The 15,730-nt window shown below is 44.3% G+C and overlaps 1 protein-coding gene across 4 annotated transcripts in view; it reads left to right on the forward strand.

The window, feature by feature from the left end:
• CNNM1 (cyclin and CBS domain divalent metal cation transport mediator 1) overlaps positions 2,367–15,730 on the forward strand; it is a 62,362-nt gene continuing 48,998 nt past the window's right edge. The window contains exon 1 of one of the 4 annotated variants that reach the window (XR_002338326.1): positions 2,367–4,309. Coding sequence is in view for 2 of the 4 variants with exons in the window: in XM_021072279.1 (XP_020927938.1) it covers positions 2,746–4,309 (1,564 nt within the window). In the remaining 2 variants the exon portion in view is untranslated. The remainder of the gene's footprint in view (positions 4,310–15,730) is intronic. The other 3 variants (XR_002338327.1, XM_021072279.1, XM_005671380.3) reach the window with 3 other exon arrangements.

The following is a 15,730-nucleotide window of genomic DNA, read 5'->3' on the forward strand; positions in this document are numbered from 1 at the left end:
CCATAAGCTGTAGTGTAGGTCATAGACTTGGCTTGGATCTGGTATTGCTGTGGCTCTGATTTGACCCCTAGCTTGGGAACTTCCATACTTCCATCTGCCATGGGTGTGGCCCCAAAAAGCAAAAAAAAAATTATTTTCAATGGGAATGTAGTACTTTATATCAGAAATTTATGTTTTTAAAATTCTAATCAAAAAATATATGTGTGTATGTATGTACACACACACACACACACACACACACACACACACACACACACACACACATATGTATTTGGCAGCACCCACTGCATTTGGAAGTTCCAGGGCCAGGGATCAAACACAAGACACAGCAGTAACCTGAGCCACAGCAGTGACAGCACCTAACCTCTAGGCCACCAGGGAACTCCCCTAATTGAATATTTTTGAAAGGTTCTATTGTGGTACATGTCAGCACTGTGGAGTGAGGGGGCATCAACCTAGAGTCCAAAGAAGTTTTACCAGTCGTTTCACCTGATCTGTAAAATGAGTATATCTACTTCACAAACTGCATGTATATGTATGAAATAATAGATATGATCCCTCTGAAACTCTAAAGCCTTGATAAAGGTGTTTGGGTGGTATTACAATGATGATAAAATCCTGTGACCTAAAAGAGACGGGAGAACACTTAGGATGACAAGGTAACTTTGTGCTGAGGCGCTTGGGCTGGGAGAGGAGAGAAGTCTAGTGTCAGGATAAAAATGAGATCATTTTTTGTAAACACTTGAGATAAACAATTACATGCCTGATACTTCTTCCCCCTTTCCCCCATATTTCCAGTAAATGCCTGTTTCCTCTTCAGATTAAACCTTCCTTCAGTCTCTTAAGCAGCCCATGCAATGGATAGGATCTAGTCTATTTTAACACAATGGCAGGTTTGTTACACACTCTTTGCAGAATGTGAAAGGCAAACTATGTGACCAGAATGTGACCAGAAGCCTACTAAGGCCTGTATACCCCCAAACTAGGAACAGGTTATTTCCATTCTGGATGGTCAGAGTTTATTATGAAAAGAAGGTAACGTTTAGCTGGGACCATTTGTATTGAGATTTATCCTTTGAAGTCTTTCTCAATCTATGTCTTTGGAACTCTATGAAAAATAAGATTTTACATATGATTTTTTAAAATTAAATTAGAGGTGCCAAAAGTAGTATGCCAAATTATAGTTACTTTTACACAGACCTATGGTAAATTTACACAAAGAAAAATGAAAACATATGTTCACATGAAAACCTGCACACAAACATTTATGGCTGCTTTATTCATAATTGCCAAAACTGAAAATAACTCAAATGTTATTTAACTGGTAAATGGATAAACAAATCGTGATACCTCCATGTAATAGAATACTACCCAGTTGTTAAAAAGGAAAGACCTATTGATAACTACAACAGCATGGATGACTCTCAAATGCATAATGCTAAGAGAAGCTAGATCCAAAAAGCTACGCATTGTATTATTTCACTAATACAACATTCTGGAAAAAGAAAACTATAGGAGAGAACATATCAGTAGCTGCCAGCGGATAAAATGGCGGGGGGCGGGGAATTGACTACAAAGAGACAGTAAGAGGGAATATTGGAGGATGATGGCACTATTTTTTATTGTGATAGCTACATGAATATGTATTTGTCAAAACTCATAGAACAATACATCAAGAAGTGAATTTAACTATAGAGATATTTTAAATAAATGTATAAAAGTAAATTAATAGGCCTATGGTAAACTCAGATAACACAAAGAATTCAGTAAAAAGTCTCCCTCCTAGATCTTCATGGTGACAGAATAGTTCTGCATTTTGATTGCAGCAATGTTTATATAAATCTATACATGTGGTTAAAAAGTGAGATAAAACTATACACACACATTGTACCAATGTCAAATTCCTGCTTTTAGTATTGTGCTATGAACCCACTCCCCAGAGATGAACATTATTACAAATTTCTTGTGTATCCTCCTCATATTAAATCTAATATTTTATATATGTATATATGTAAATATACATTTATACTCATATACCTTTAATGCAAACAGTAGCATATTATACACATTCTTCTGTGTCTTAATATTTTTCAACCATTACTTTGAAGATAATTTTCATATCACAAACTCATGGATCCATATCATTATTTTTTCCTGCTGCATAGTATTTCACCACACAGTGGTATTGTTATTTCAAAAGTTTCTTATTAATGGGCATCTGGGTCTTAACCAATTTAACCTAAGTGTTTGGAAATTTTTGAAACATGAAAGGTCAGCTAGAGTTGAGACCAAACACAATGATTCAAGAATTGTCTCTAGAATATCTTTTGACCAGAAGGGGGAACGCAAGAGGCAGGAGGAGAGGCGAAAGGCTGGGAAATTTCCCCAGCCAATGGTGAAGCAGAGGGCCAGCAGGGAATTACTGCCGGGTAGGAGTTCGCTGAGGGGCGTCCTAGTGTTGGAGTAGGAGGCCATGCTCCAAGGCAAGCTTTCCCTAGGCGGCAACTCTGAGGTACTGAAGTGCGTCGGGGTTATGCGCGAAGCAGTGATGGGGTGACCATCTCCCGCTTCCCGCGGGGACCCACGGGCGGGGCAGGGTCTGAACCCCCTTCGCCTAGTGCTCACGCGGGCCGCAGGCGTACACGTGGTGACCTGCCTGGGGCAGGGTTCCAGGCTCCGGCTCCTCCTCCCTCCAGCTCTCGCTCGGCTTTCTGCAGTATCACGTGCAGCCGCGCCGAGTGCAGGATGGCGGCGGCCGCAGCAGCGGTGGGTTTCAGGCTCCGAGACTGCTGCAGCCAGGGCGCTGTACTCCTGCTCTTCTTCTCCCTGTCCCCTCGGCCCCCGGCCGCCGCCGCCTGGCTGCTGGGCCTGCGGCCCGAGGACACCGCTGGAGGCCGCGTGTCCCTGGAGGGGGGCACCCTGCGCGCCGCTGAAGGCACAAGCTTCCTTCTGCGCGTCTATTTCCAGCCAGGGCCCGCGGCGCCCGTGGCGCCGGTGCCCGCACCCACCCTTTCCCCGGGGGAGAACGGCACCGGTGACTGGGCACCGCGGCTGGTGTTTATCGAGGAGCCCCCGGGCGGGAGCGGCGTGGCCCCCAGCGCTGTCCCCACGCGCCCCCCGGGGCCGCAGCGCTGCCGCGAGCAGAGCGACTGGGCGTCGGACGTGGAGGTCCTGGGGCCCCTGCGCCCCGGTGGCGTGGCGGGCTCGGCTCTAGTCCAGGTGCGGGTGCGGGAGCTGCGCAAGGGCGAGGCAGAGCGAAGCGGCGCGGGCGGTGGCGGGAAGCTCTTCTCGCTGTGCGCCTGGGACGGGCGCGCTTGGCACCACCACGGCGCTGCCGGTGGCTTCCTGCTGCGCGTCCGCCCGCGGCTGTATGGCCCGGGCGGGGACCTTCTGCCCCCCGCGTGGCTGCGGGCGCTCGGAGCTCTCCTGCTGCTCGCCCTGTCTGCCCTGTTCAGCGGCCTGCGCTTGAGCCTGCTCTCGCTGGACCCGGTGGAGTTACGGGTGCTGCGGAACAGCGGCTCAGCCGCCGAGCAGGAACAGGCGCGCCGAGTGCAGGCCGTGCGCGGCAGGGGGACCCATCTGCTCTGCACCCTGCTCCTGGGCCAAGCCGGAGCCAATGCGGCCCTGGCGGGCTGGCTGTACGCCTCGCTGCCCCCGGGCGTCGGGGACGCCGGGGAAGATTATGGAGACGCGGGGATTCACTTCCCGTGGCTGCCGGCGCTGGTGTGCACAGGCGCTGTGTTCCTGGGCGCCGAGATTTGCCCCTACTCTGTGTGTTCGCGGCACGGACTGGCCATTGCCTCGCATAGCGTGTGCCTGACCCGGCTCCTGATGGCGGCCGCCTTCCCCGTGTGTTACCCGCTGGGCCGCCTGCTGGACTGGGCACTGCGCCAAGAGATCAGCACCTTCTACACGCGGGAGAAGCTGCTGGAGACGCTGAGGGCCGCGGACCCTTACAGCGACCTGGTAAAGGAAGAACTCAACATCATTCAAGGCGCCCTGGAGCTGCGCACCAAGGTGGTAGAGGAGGTGCTGACCCCCCTTGGGGACTGCTTCATGCTGCGTTCCGACGCAGTGCTGGATTTCGCCACTGTCTCCGAGATCCTGCGCAGCGGTTACACTCGCATCCCCGTGTACGAAGGCGACCAGCGGCACAACATTGTGGACATTCTGTTTGTCAAGGACTTGGCCTTCGTGGACCCCGACGACTGCACGCCGCTCCTCACCGTCACCCGCTTCTACAACCGGCCCCTGCACTGCGTCTTCAATGATACCCGGCTGGACACGGTGCTGGAGGAGTTTAAGAAGGGTGAGCATGTGGTGTATCTCCTCTCTCAACCCCTATCCCTTTGGAAATATTACCCTTTCATAAACATGTGAGGCTTCAGGTGTGCAAAGCAGCTTCTCCCCTGTGGTACCAAAAACTCAAGGAAGGCCCTGCCTCAAGGCTCCCTTCCTCTTTTCATTTCTCCCTCCTTTCTTTGAAGGCTCTTCCCCTTTACTTGGCTCTCAGGATGCACCGTATTCCTCATTCATTCCATTCCAGTATTTTTTCAGGGCCTACCAATTGCTAGGTGTTGTGCAGATTGGACTCAGGGTATAGCCCTTGGAGGGCACTGCATAGCTCCCCATCATAGGGGCAACCTTCCAGGATTCCCATAATAAGCAGCCTTGACTTTTTAAACTCCTCCCTGGGTGGGAAGTTTACCATTCCCAATTTCAGGGCAGACTAACTCCATTGCTGGACAGCTCCAGCTGCTGACAGCTCTTTCTTACAAGAAGCAGAAGTTTGTGTCTCCAGCGCCCCACTCGGGGCCCTAGTTCTGCCCTTTGAATCACACAGAGTAAGTCCCAGACACCTTAGACATTCTTCCCCCATATTGATCTTTCCATCAGCTATGCCTTGGACACCCATCAAGTGCCCTGGTTGGAGATTAAAAGTTGACTAAAACAGTGAGGTCCTTGTACTCCTAGGAACTGTGGTCCCATGACGTAAAATAGATTTAGACCTGAGGAAATATTCTGGTAAAGAGAACCACTAGAAAACATGCCTATCCAAGTGAATGGGGCTTCCTTCAGAGCGGTCACATCCCTTGCCTTTGATGTCATGTCTATAACATGTTTGGGTCTGCCTTTGGAAACTGTCTTTGGGGGTTGAGTAGAGTTCATTCCAGAAAAATCAGCATGGATATTTTAGGGTCAGTCCTCTTTACAGTACACAATTTGACTGGCTCCCCTAGTTAAACAGGGTTGATCCAGAAGGACCCTTTGTTGTTTTTGAAAATCAAATCTACCTTCAAGAGTTGTCATTCTGAGCTGTTAGAAGACTATCTCACAGACCCTGACAACAATTCCAGAAATGATTTGAGAACACTGACGTGGCTAGAATAAGTGTAGAACCTTCCAGAATGACTGTTTTGAAGGAGGCATTCATCTGTACATATGAGTTGTCATGTCTTGAAAACAAAACAAAAAATAAATCCCCTGACTTTAGAATCCAGTTTCAAATGTAACTTCTCTGTGGCTAGCAGAAATCCCTTTTTTAACTGTGTGTTAATATATTTTTTGTTTAAATTTCAATCTTCTTATCAGTACAGGTACTCTGTATATAAATACTTTGCATGCAGAGAGACATTTGGGGTCTTCCTGCCACAATATATTTTTTTCTTTTAATGGCCAAACCTGTGGCGTATGGAAATTTCCAGGCCAGGGGTCAAACTGGAGTTACAACTGGAGGCCTACACCACAGCCGCAGCAACACTGGATCTGAGCAGCATCTGTGACCTACGCTCAGCTTGCGGCAACACCAGATAGTTGGCCCACTGGGCAAGGCCAAGGATGGAACTCACATCCTTGTGGCCACTGTGTCAGGTTCTTAACCCACTAAGCCACAGGAGGAACTCCAAATATTTTCAGACAAGTAACATCATGTTAAATACCAAAACGTAACCTGAAAAGGGGAGAAAAGTAAAAACAAACAAACAAACAAAAAAAACTACTTTCAGTCTCAGATGTGGAGAGAGACCAGTCCTACACTTTGTGTTGGTATCGTGAGAAGGAGAGGAAAATGCATCTATGCTGCAGCTGTTTTAGCCCAGTCTGGACAACTGTCTCACCCTCTTCTGTCTCCTCTGTCTTTCCAAGACTCATTCCCATTGCACTTGGAGGTTCATCCATCCACTCTTAGAGTTTTTCTTATATTTTGTGTACCCTGCAGACAGGAGTCTTGGTCCTGGGCAGAAAAGCTGTGAAAATCTGTATCAGTTTGCTAGGGCTCTCATAACAAAATACCATTGACTGGCTTAAACAACAGAAATGTATTTTCTCAGTTCTGGAGGATGAAAGTCCAAAGTCAAGGTGTCAGCAGGTTTGGTTACTTGTGAAGCCACTCTGCTTGGCTTATAGATGGCTTCCTTCTCTCCATGTCCTTAAATGGTTGCCCCTCCATCTATGTATGCTCATGCCTGGAGACTCTCTGTGTGTTCTAATCTCTTTTTATAAGGACACCAGTCAGAGTGGATTAGGACTAACACTATCAGCCTCTTTTTAACTTAACCACCTCTTACACATGATAGCTAAGAGAGTGTTTCATTGTCATGCGCTGCCAGACAACATTTGTTTTAATTGAAGTATAGTTGATGTACATATTATATAATTTTCAGGTGTACAATATAGTGATTCACAGCATTTAAAGATTATATTCAGCTTATAGTTGTTATAAAATATTGGTTATATTTCTTGTGTTGTATTAGCTCGTTTATTTTATTTATTTATTTATTTATGTGTCTTTTTAGCTATTTCTTGGGCTGCTCCCGCGGCATATGGAGGTTCCCAGACTAGGGGTCAAATCGGAGCTGTAGCCACCAGCCTACGCCAGAGCCACAGCAACGCGGGATCCGAGCCGCATCTGCGACCTACACCACAGCTCACGGCAACGCCGGATCGTTAACCCACTGAGCAAGGGCAGGGACCGAACCCGCAACCTCATGGTTCCTAGTCGGATTCGTTAACCACTGCGCCACAACGGGAACTCCAGCTAGTTTATTTTATATACAGTATCTTGTACCTCTTAGTCCCCTACCCCTATCGGCCCCCCCCTTTCCTTTCCCCAGTGATAACCATGAGTTCTCCATGTCTGTGAGTCTGTTTCTTTTTGCTATATTCCCTAGTTTGTATTATTTTTTTGATTTCACATGTAAGTGTTATCATATTGCATTTGTCTTTCTCTGCCAGACAACATTGTTAATGAAACATCTGGGAACTCATTCATTCATTTAGTATTTACCCAGCATCTATATGGTCCTAGGCAACAGGAGAGACAATAAGATTACCTTCAAAAGTTAACAGTCTACAAGGGCAGACAGCATTAGAATAATGGCAGTCTTCTGAAGCAGAAATTTTGTCTTACTAACCTCTCCATCCCTAGCACCTTGCACATAATAGGTTGCTCAAAAAAGTCAATATTGACTGGAAACAAGTCCTATTGCAGAATTTCTAACTCTAGTCTGAAAAAGGCTTGTTAGTGTTCTTTTAGTAGTTGGTTTAGAGTTAGGTAGATCACTAAAGAGAAGCAGTTTGGTTATATCTATCAAAACCAAGGAATATATTTCTACTTCCTTTCAGAGTCTTTCTTCTTCCTCAAAGTGTGGTCTGTGAACCAGCAGCATGGGCCTCACCTGGGACCTTTTTAGAAATGCAGATTTTGGAGTTCCCGTCGTGGCTCAGTGGTTAACAAATCCGACCAGGAACCGTGAGGTTGCGGGTTCAATCCCTGGCCTTGCTCAGTGGGTTAAGGACTGGGTGTGGCCATGAGCTGTAGTGTAGGTCGCAGACTCGGCTTGGATCCTGCATTGCTGTGGCTCTGGCGTAGGCCGGCTGCTACAGCTCTGATTGGACCCCTAGCCTGGGAACCTCCATATGCCACGGGAGTGGCCCTAGGAAAGGCAAAAAGACCAAAAAAAAAAAAAAAATCAGATTTTTATGCCTTACTCTAAATCAACTGAATAAAAATCTGCATTTTAACAAGCCCCCAAGTGACTCATTTGTACATTAAATTTTGAGAAGCATTGCCTGCAGAGAACCTCATTAACAATGATTCGTAGATTTACTTAGAATAGAATAAATACAAGGAATAATTTTCAAGGTAGGTGTTCTCTGGCTCCAAGCCAAGAGACCAGCCAATATGGTGGTCATTTTCTAGAAGAGTTATGTTTGTACCATAGGTTAGGAGAGGAAGACTGAGTTGAACTACTTTTTTTTAACCTTTATAAATAGCTTTTTAAGCAAGTCATAATAGCCCTTCCATTGCCCTCACTTCCTATACTTAAGTAACTTAGCCACCTAAGTAAACTCCTCCCGAGGTAGGAGAGAAAAATGGGAATTTTAATAGGAACAGTGGTTACCATTAATTGAGTAACAACTCTGCCAGGCACCACGCCAAGCCCTTCACACACTCAGAACAACCCTCCTGAGTAGGTATTATTAACTCCATTTTACGGATTAAGAAACTGAAGCTCAGATCAATTGTATGACTTGCTCAACTTTCCATAGCTAATAACTGAATTGTGATTTGAACCAGATCTGTAGGACCCCCAAAATCCGTTCTTTTTTCTACCATGCCAGTCTTATTTCATGCTTCATCCCAAAACTACTGTCTGTCACCCACAGGGTTCAAAGCTGACCTTTCGCTTCTGACTTGCTGCCCATGATTGATTTACCTCTAGTTTCTGCCGGTTGGAAATGTACCGTACCTTTCATAATTATAGTAATTGCTAACATGCATTTTGTATTTTACAAAACATTTCTACTCATCATCTCTTATCTGATCCTTAGAAGAACACTGTAGGTATAGGTGAGGACCCTAAGAACCAGAAGGGTTACTTGGCCTGCCTAAGATCATCACTTACCTGGTATATTCCAAGGCCCAGATTCAAGTCCAGGTCTTGTGACACCAACGTTCTTCTCTATCTAGGATTTTCTATATATATTTCTTATGAGCTCCAGGTCTTTTGAAGTCGGGGAAAAGGAAAATGGTCTTTCCAGCAAGCATGCTAGCTTTACAAAAAGGAACCGTATTTCTCCCCACTGGACTGTGAGTTACTTGAGGGCAAAACAATGAATCTTACTTACTTTGTATGTTCAGGACAAACACAGTGGCCTTTATGGCTAGAGGACGAATAAGTATTTATTGAATAAATGATTTTAAAGCAATAATTTCAATTATATTTCAATGTTTGAGTGAGGTGATCCTTAAGTACGGGATAATTAGTGTTGTTCCATTGACCATAACCAATTTTTCCTCTTCCCAGGTTCTTTACCCCAGTTAGTGGCACCACTGTTCCCCCAGTCTATCAGGCTAGAAACCTGTCCTTCACTCCCCATCCTTATCCTACTATTCACTGTCTTAGTCTTTTTGGGCTGCCACAACAAAATATCAGACTGAGTGGCTGAAACAATCGAAAGTTATTTTCTCCCTGTGCTGGAGGCTAGAAGTCCAAGATCAAGGTTCCAGTTGATTTGGTTTCTGATGAGAGCTTTCTTTCTGGCTTGCAGACAGCTACCTTCTCACTGTGTCCTGACTTGGCCTTTCGTTAGTGCACACACACAGGAAGAGAGACAGACAGCTCTGGTCTCTCTTCTTACAAAAACACCAATCCTTTTTGGATTACAGCCCCACCTTCATGATCTCATTTAATATTAGAGACCCATTGGGGGCTAGGGCTTCAACATAGCAATTTGGGGAGGAGAAGGGACATAAACATTCAGTCCATAATAACCTCCAAAGTCTACCAGATATTTGGAACAAAGTCTGCAAAACATTTGCCAATAGTGCATCTAAAATATTTCTTGTATGTACCTATACATAGTCCACTATTTCTTCCACCTAGTTTATTCATTAGTTTTGTTCAACAAATAGGTACTATAGACCTATTGTGTTGGCACAGTGGAGAACACCATCAGTGTCTCAATGGAGCTTTCATTCTAATGCAGAAGATAGAAATTAAACAAATGTGATAGGAATTAAGAGCATAAGCTGGAGTTCCCGTCGTGGCTCAGTGGTTAATTAATCCGACTAGGAACCATGAGGTTGTGGGTTCGATCCCTGGCCTTGCTCAGTGGGTTAAGGAAGGATCTGGCATTGCTGTGAGCTGTGGTGTAGGTCACAGATGCAGCTCAGATCCCGAGTTGTTGTGGCTGTGGTGTAGACCAAAGACTACAGCTCCAGTTAGATCCCTAGCCTGGGAACCTCCACATGCCGTGCATGCAGCTCTAGAAAAGACAGAAAGACAAAAAAAAGCATAGGCTTTGGTACCAGACTGCTCTGGTTGCATCCTAGCCTTGGGCAGGTTATTTAACTGTTTTGTCTCATTAGCTGTAAAACAAGGATAATAATAGTATTTATTCATAGGAATGTTTGAAATATTAAGACAATATTGCATAATACTGCTTATTTAGTATATAATAAGCACTAAATAAATATTAGCTCTGTGTATTAAATATAAACACAAATCATTTGTGCAAATGCCTCCTAAGAACTTCTACTTCCTCCAGTTTTTGTCACCCTCAAAACCATCCTCTCCGGGTGCTCTGGTATCATCATCCTCTGCTTAAAACCTGTCTGCACTCCCTACTGCTTGCAAGATAAAGTCTAAGCCATGCCCTCGTGGCCTGCTCCCTGCCTTCCCCTCCAGACTCATCACTCATCACTCCCACAGCTTTATGCTCCAGCAACGCTGAACTCCTGTGGCCACCATCCCTATTTCTTGCCTCCAGCTCTTTACCCATGCTATTCTCTTTGTCAGAAATATGCATTGCCACACGAATCCCTACTCTAGCTCCTCCTTTAACACTCACGACCACCTCCTCTGCGAAACTTCTATAAACTCCATTTTTGGCCAGCTTAATTGTTCAGTATCTCGATTATTGAACTAACAGGCTGTATTATTAGTATCTGTTCAAAAGTGCTGCCTGTCCATATAATGAGCATCTGGAGGACAAAAGCTGTCTTATCTACCTTTGTAGCTGTAACACCTAACAATGGATATGACACAGCGAGTTTTCAATAAATCTTTGTTAATAACTGAATAAATGACTGAAGGAATTAAATGTTAATAAAATGGACGAGATCTGCAGCACTCTAGTAAATGAATCATTCATAATCTGCAGCCCAGTCATTTTGACCATGCAGTAGGGCAAAGTCAAATCTTAAATGTCAGAAGAAAAGTGTTACATATTATTGTTTCTTTGCTTCTTTAGGTAACAACTATCCAGCCCTTTTCAAAGCATTCTGCCCAGAGTGGGGTGTAAAAGATACAGTCCCTGCTCCCAAAGAGCCTTCAGCGCAATAGACTGGCTTTCCCCTTTTAAAGCTAGAAGGCAGGCTAGACTCACCTTCCCCCCAACTTCCCACAATGTTACAATTCACAAGTCATGGGTCAGCATATAAGTATGTAGCTAAGACAGACCTGTACATAAATCACTAAAGCAAACATGCAATAATAGAAATATTAAAATACAGTGAGAACATGGACAAGAGGGTAATTATGATAGGGTTATTTTGTTTTTATAATATTTTTACTGAAGTTTACAGATTTTTCTACTGCATATTCATTATAGAAAGTTGAGTTCCCATCGTGGCGCAGTGGTTAACGAATCTGACTAGGAACCATGAGGTTTCAGGTTCCATCCCTGGCCTTGGTCGGTGGGTCAAAGATCCGGTGTTGCCGTGAGCTGTGGTGTAGGCTGCAGACAAGGCTTGGACCCCGCGTTGCTGTGGCTCTGGCGTAGGCTTGGCTGCTACAGCTCCAATTAGACCCCTAGCCCAGGAATCTCCATATGCCTCGAGAGCAGCCCCAGAAAATGAAAAAAGACCAAAAAAAAAAAAAAGTTGAAAAATATAGAAGAGATAAAACATGAAAATCACCTGAAGATTATCATCCTACTGTCCTGAAATAACTTACACTATTTTGTCATGTGAAAAATATATTGCATAAGGCTCAGCCAGTTAAGTATCTGGTGTTTTCACTACAGTGTCTCGGGTAGCTCCCATAGCTCAGGTTTACTCTCTGGCCCAGGAAGAAGAACTACATGCTGCGGGTGTGGCCAAAAATGTGTGTGTGTGTGTGTGTGTGTGTGTGTGTGTGTGTGTGTGTGTGGCATGCAGTAGCAACCTTGATTACATTCTTAAACAGAAAAAAAAAAGGACAAAACCCATAGTCTTGCCTTCTTTCACAAATCAAATACCCCATTCTAATCCCAAGAGTGGTTTTTTTGATGTGATAGCATTATGTTCACAGTAACGTCTTTGAAATTGAGTTCCGTATTTTGGGAAAACTAATTTATAAAATGCAGCCTTGGAGGTTTATTGAACTTAATTTCTAAAGTTTACTATTCTATTTATTGGATTGTTTTTAGGAGAAAACCAACCTTGTATAGATGACAGGGAGAAGGAATAAAAGCATTGTTTTGAAGTCAAAGGCCCCTAGGCACTACAGCTCTGGTATTTAATGTAAGCAATATAGCACCATCTTCCTAAACAAAAGACAGCATAATCATATAATGTCGGGTTACCCTATCTGTAAACTAGCAGAGCCATCTAAAATTATGTGAAGTGGCCTGTTGCAGTTTTCATACTCAGTCTTTGCCCATTGATTCATTCATCCATTAATTCAGTAAATATTTATTGAACTCCTGCTTTGGGCCAGGCACTGAGGTGGGACCTGGGAATATGGCCATGATCTAGAAAGACACTGAGTGGCCATTACAGGGCTGAAAGGCATCCACTTCGATTTTTGGTTCCATTGCATGTGGATTGTTCCCTAAAGTACATCTACCCAGCCAGTAAATGCTCCTGGCACAGACACACAATATAACATTTTCACTGAGGAATAATCTGGATGAAAAGTCACTGTTTTGCTTTATCACTCCAAATTCTGGTGTGAGCTGTTTTAGCAGGAAGAATAATCATCCCACTGCTTAATTCTGTAAAATGCTGCCACAATATTAGTGCTCCATTCTTTGTCTTCTATAACAGGAAGCAAAAATTTTTCATTTTTTCACTCGAAGTTATATTTCACTGGTATAATTAGATGTACTATGCTTTAAAATGTGTTAAACATTGCTAAATAATAATAGTAAAATTTAGAATGTGATGTTTATCTTCTAAATAATAATTAGAGTAAATAATAAAGCATAATCCATCATGTACAGGGAGGAAGAACAGAAGGAAACAAGGAAAAGTGAAAATAATGAATTATGCAAGGTGTTAAAATTGCTGTTTGTATTTTTTTCTTTACAGTTTTTCATTATGTTTATTGTTAGGCAATTATGTTATGCAATAATTTTTCTTTTTCTCAGCCTGGCAATAGAATCTGAGCTGGAAGGGGCCCTGAAAAACCTGAGAGAGAATCTAATTCACACTTTTTTTTTTTTTTTTTTTTTAAGATTTAGTTATCTTTTCCAGGGCATAACAGCCTTCATTGTCAGACTACCTTTTTATCTAATCTAATTCCCACAGACTGCAGTCAAATTCCATTTCTTCTTTTTATCAGGCTTTGTGAGTCCTCTTTTATTTGAAGAATATAGCAGCTCACCTCAATTCCATTTTTTTAACAACCAAATACATTTGGTTGTGTTTCTGGCTCCCTTAAAGAATCTGGGTATTGCAGAGTGGGGGTGGGGGTGAGGGTGTCTGTGTATTTTCCTAGTACTTTCTTAAACTGATTTACCTCTAGGCCCATATTTGGCGACCCCTGGGCCTTCAATAGTAACTCTCAATCCTCTCTTCTCACTTCATCCCTCCTTCCCTCGCTTCCTTATGATATCATTCTGTTTAAGCCCTCCAACCTTCCTGGTGCTTGCCATCAAATAGGGAGATGTACACGAACCAATAATTACAAACAGTGGCAAGTGACTTGAAGAAAATGTCTAAGGGATCTATGAGAGGATAGAATAGGGGGGCCTGACCTGGTCTTGTAGGTTAGGATAGACTCCCCCATCCCCAAGTGATGTTTGACCTGAGTCCCAAAGGGTGGTGAGAACAAGTTCACCAGAGGAAGAGCTTTCCAGGAGAAGGGAACCAACATGCAATGGCTATGAGGAAAGAGGGCCACGTGGATGCCATGCAGGTTTCCCTGGGCTTTAAGACCCTTGGGGGAAAGTGCCACCTCTACCAACCTGCCTTCCCTTAATGTGATCTGAGCAACTGAACGGACATTCAGGGAGCGCTGGGCTACCAGGGCTCCGGGAGATTGACATGGATATAAATATGGAAAAGACCCTGCTCTCCAGGAGCATGAAGTGGGGAAGGGCCCCAATGGAAATGATACAAAGCAGCCTGGGGTACAGGCAAGGGCATCCAGACATCCATGGGGGAAGGAGGGAAGGGAGAAACAACGCCCTGGAAGGGTCTGGGAAAACTTCTCTGAAGAAGTGAGAGGAGAGGGTCTCTGGTAAGCAGTTTTGAAGGGCAAGGGCATTCGAGCTGGGGCAGGAGTTGGAGCTAGAAAAATAAAGGCAGAAGGAAGCTCAGAGGACATTGAAAAGCTGCTAAAGCTGTGATCATAGTGTTGCTTTTCTCCCTGCAAAATGGGGAACTAGACAGAATGAGGCCTTTGTCAAAGATAATTTATGTTCCCTCCAAGTACCAAAACTGTATATTTTAACCATTTTTAGTGATGATATTTCTAAAATGTTTTATACCCGTTCCTGCCTTGCTTAACAAAGGTTCCTAAATATAACAATTTCTTAATGACGCAGGATCATGGTCATGAGAATGTAGTTATTTTATGCTCTATTATAAAGCAGTTCTCTGTCTACTTTTTAACTTTTCTCTGTCCTCTGGCTGTCAGCTGCTGGTTCTCTTTGAGTCTGCCCTAGGCAAACCCCTGCCCCCGCCTCAGTCATCACAAAACCACTCTTTCTGTGCAGATTTCAGAGCTTCCATTTAACTGAGACACCAAGTAAATACATGTGTTGGGAATCATGTGCCTGGTGTACAATAAGCTTCAATAAGTATTTGTTGAATAAATGATTAATTAGGCTTTGACTGGAGCCTAGGGTATGAAGTTGGTGTGCAGACCTGGAATAGTTCCTTCTGAGACCCGATTCAAAGCCGTGTCAAGTCAGACCTCCAGAAAAAGGGTCGTTACTCTGCTATTTTTGCAGTGTTGCCTAACAAGCCAAACTGCCAACCGGCTTAGTGTCTAGTGACTAACAACTATTTTTTTCATGCCCTGGTGATGTTGGTTACCATGGTGTTCTGGGTGACACAGCTGGTTCTTTTTTCATAATTGCTGTTTGGTGGCTCAAGAAATCTTTTTGTAATAAATGCATTGATTATTTCTGGTGAAGGAGAGCAGGATTATATAAAGTACAGCTTATTTTTTTTTCAGCTAGCGAAAGGGACTGTTTTTTTTTTTTTTTTGTCTTTTGTTGTTGTTGTTGCTATTTCTTGGGCCGCTCCCGCGGCATATGGAGGTTCCCAGGCTAGGGGTTGAATCGGAGCTGTAGTCTCCGGCCTACGCCAGAGGCACAGCAACGCGGGATCCGAGCCGCGTCTGCAACCTACACCACAGCTCACGGCAATGCTGGATCGTTAACCCACTGAGCAAGGGCAGGGACCGAACCCGCAATCTCATGGTTCCTAGTCGGATTCGTTAACCACTGCGCCACGACGGGAACTCCGGGACTGTTTTCTTTTTCCAAATTAAGGTGGTTGCTGTAGGAGTGA

The sequence above is a fragment of the Sus scrofa genome, chromosome 14 (genome assembly GCF_000003025.6).
Source record: "Sus scrofa isolate TJ Tabasco breed Duroc chromosome 14, Sscrofa11.1, whole genome shotgun sequence".
In the NCBI taxonomy this organism is placed as follows: domain Eukaryota; kingdom Metazoa; phylum Chordata; class Mammalia; order Artiodactyla; family Suidae; genus Sus; species Sus scrofa.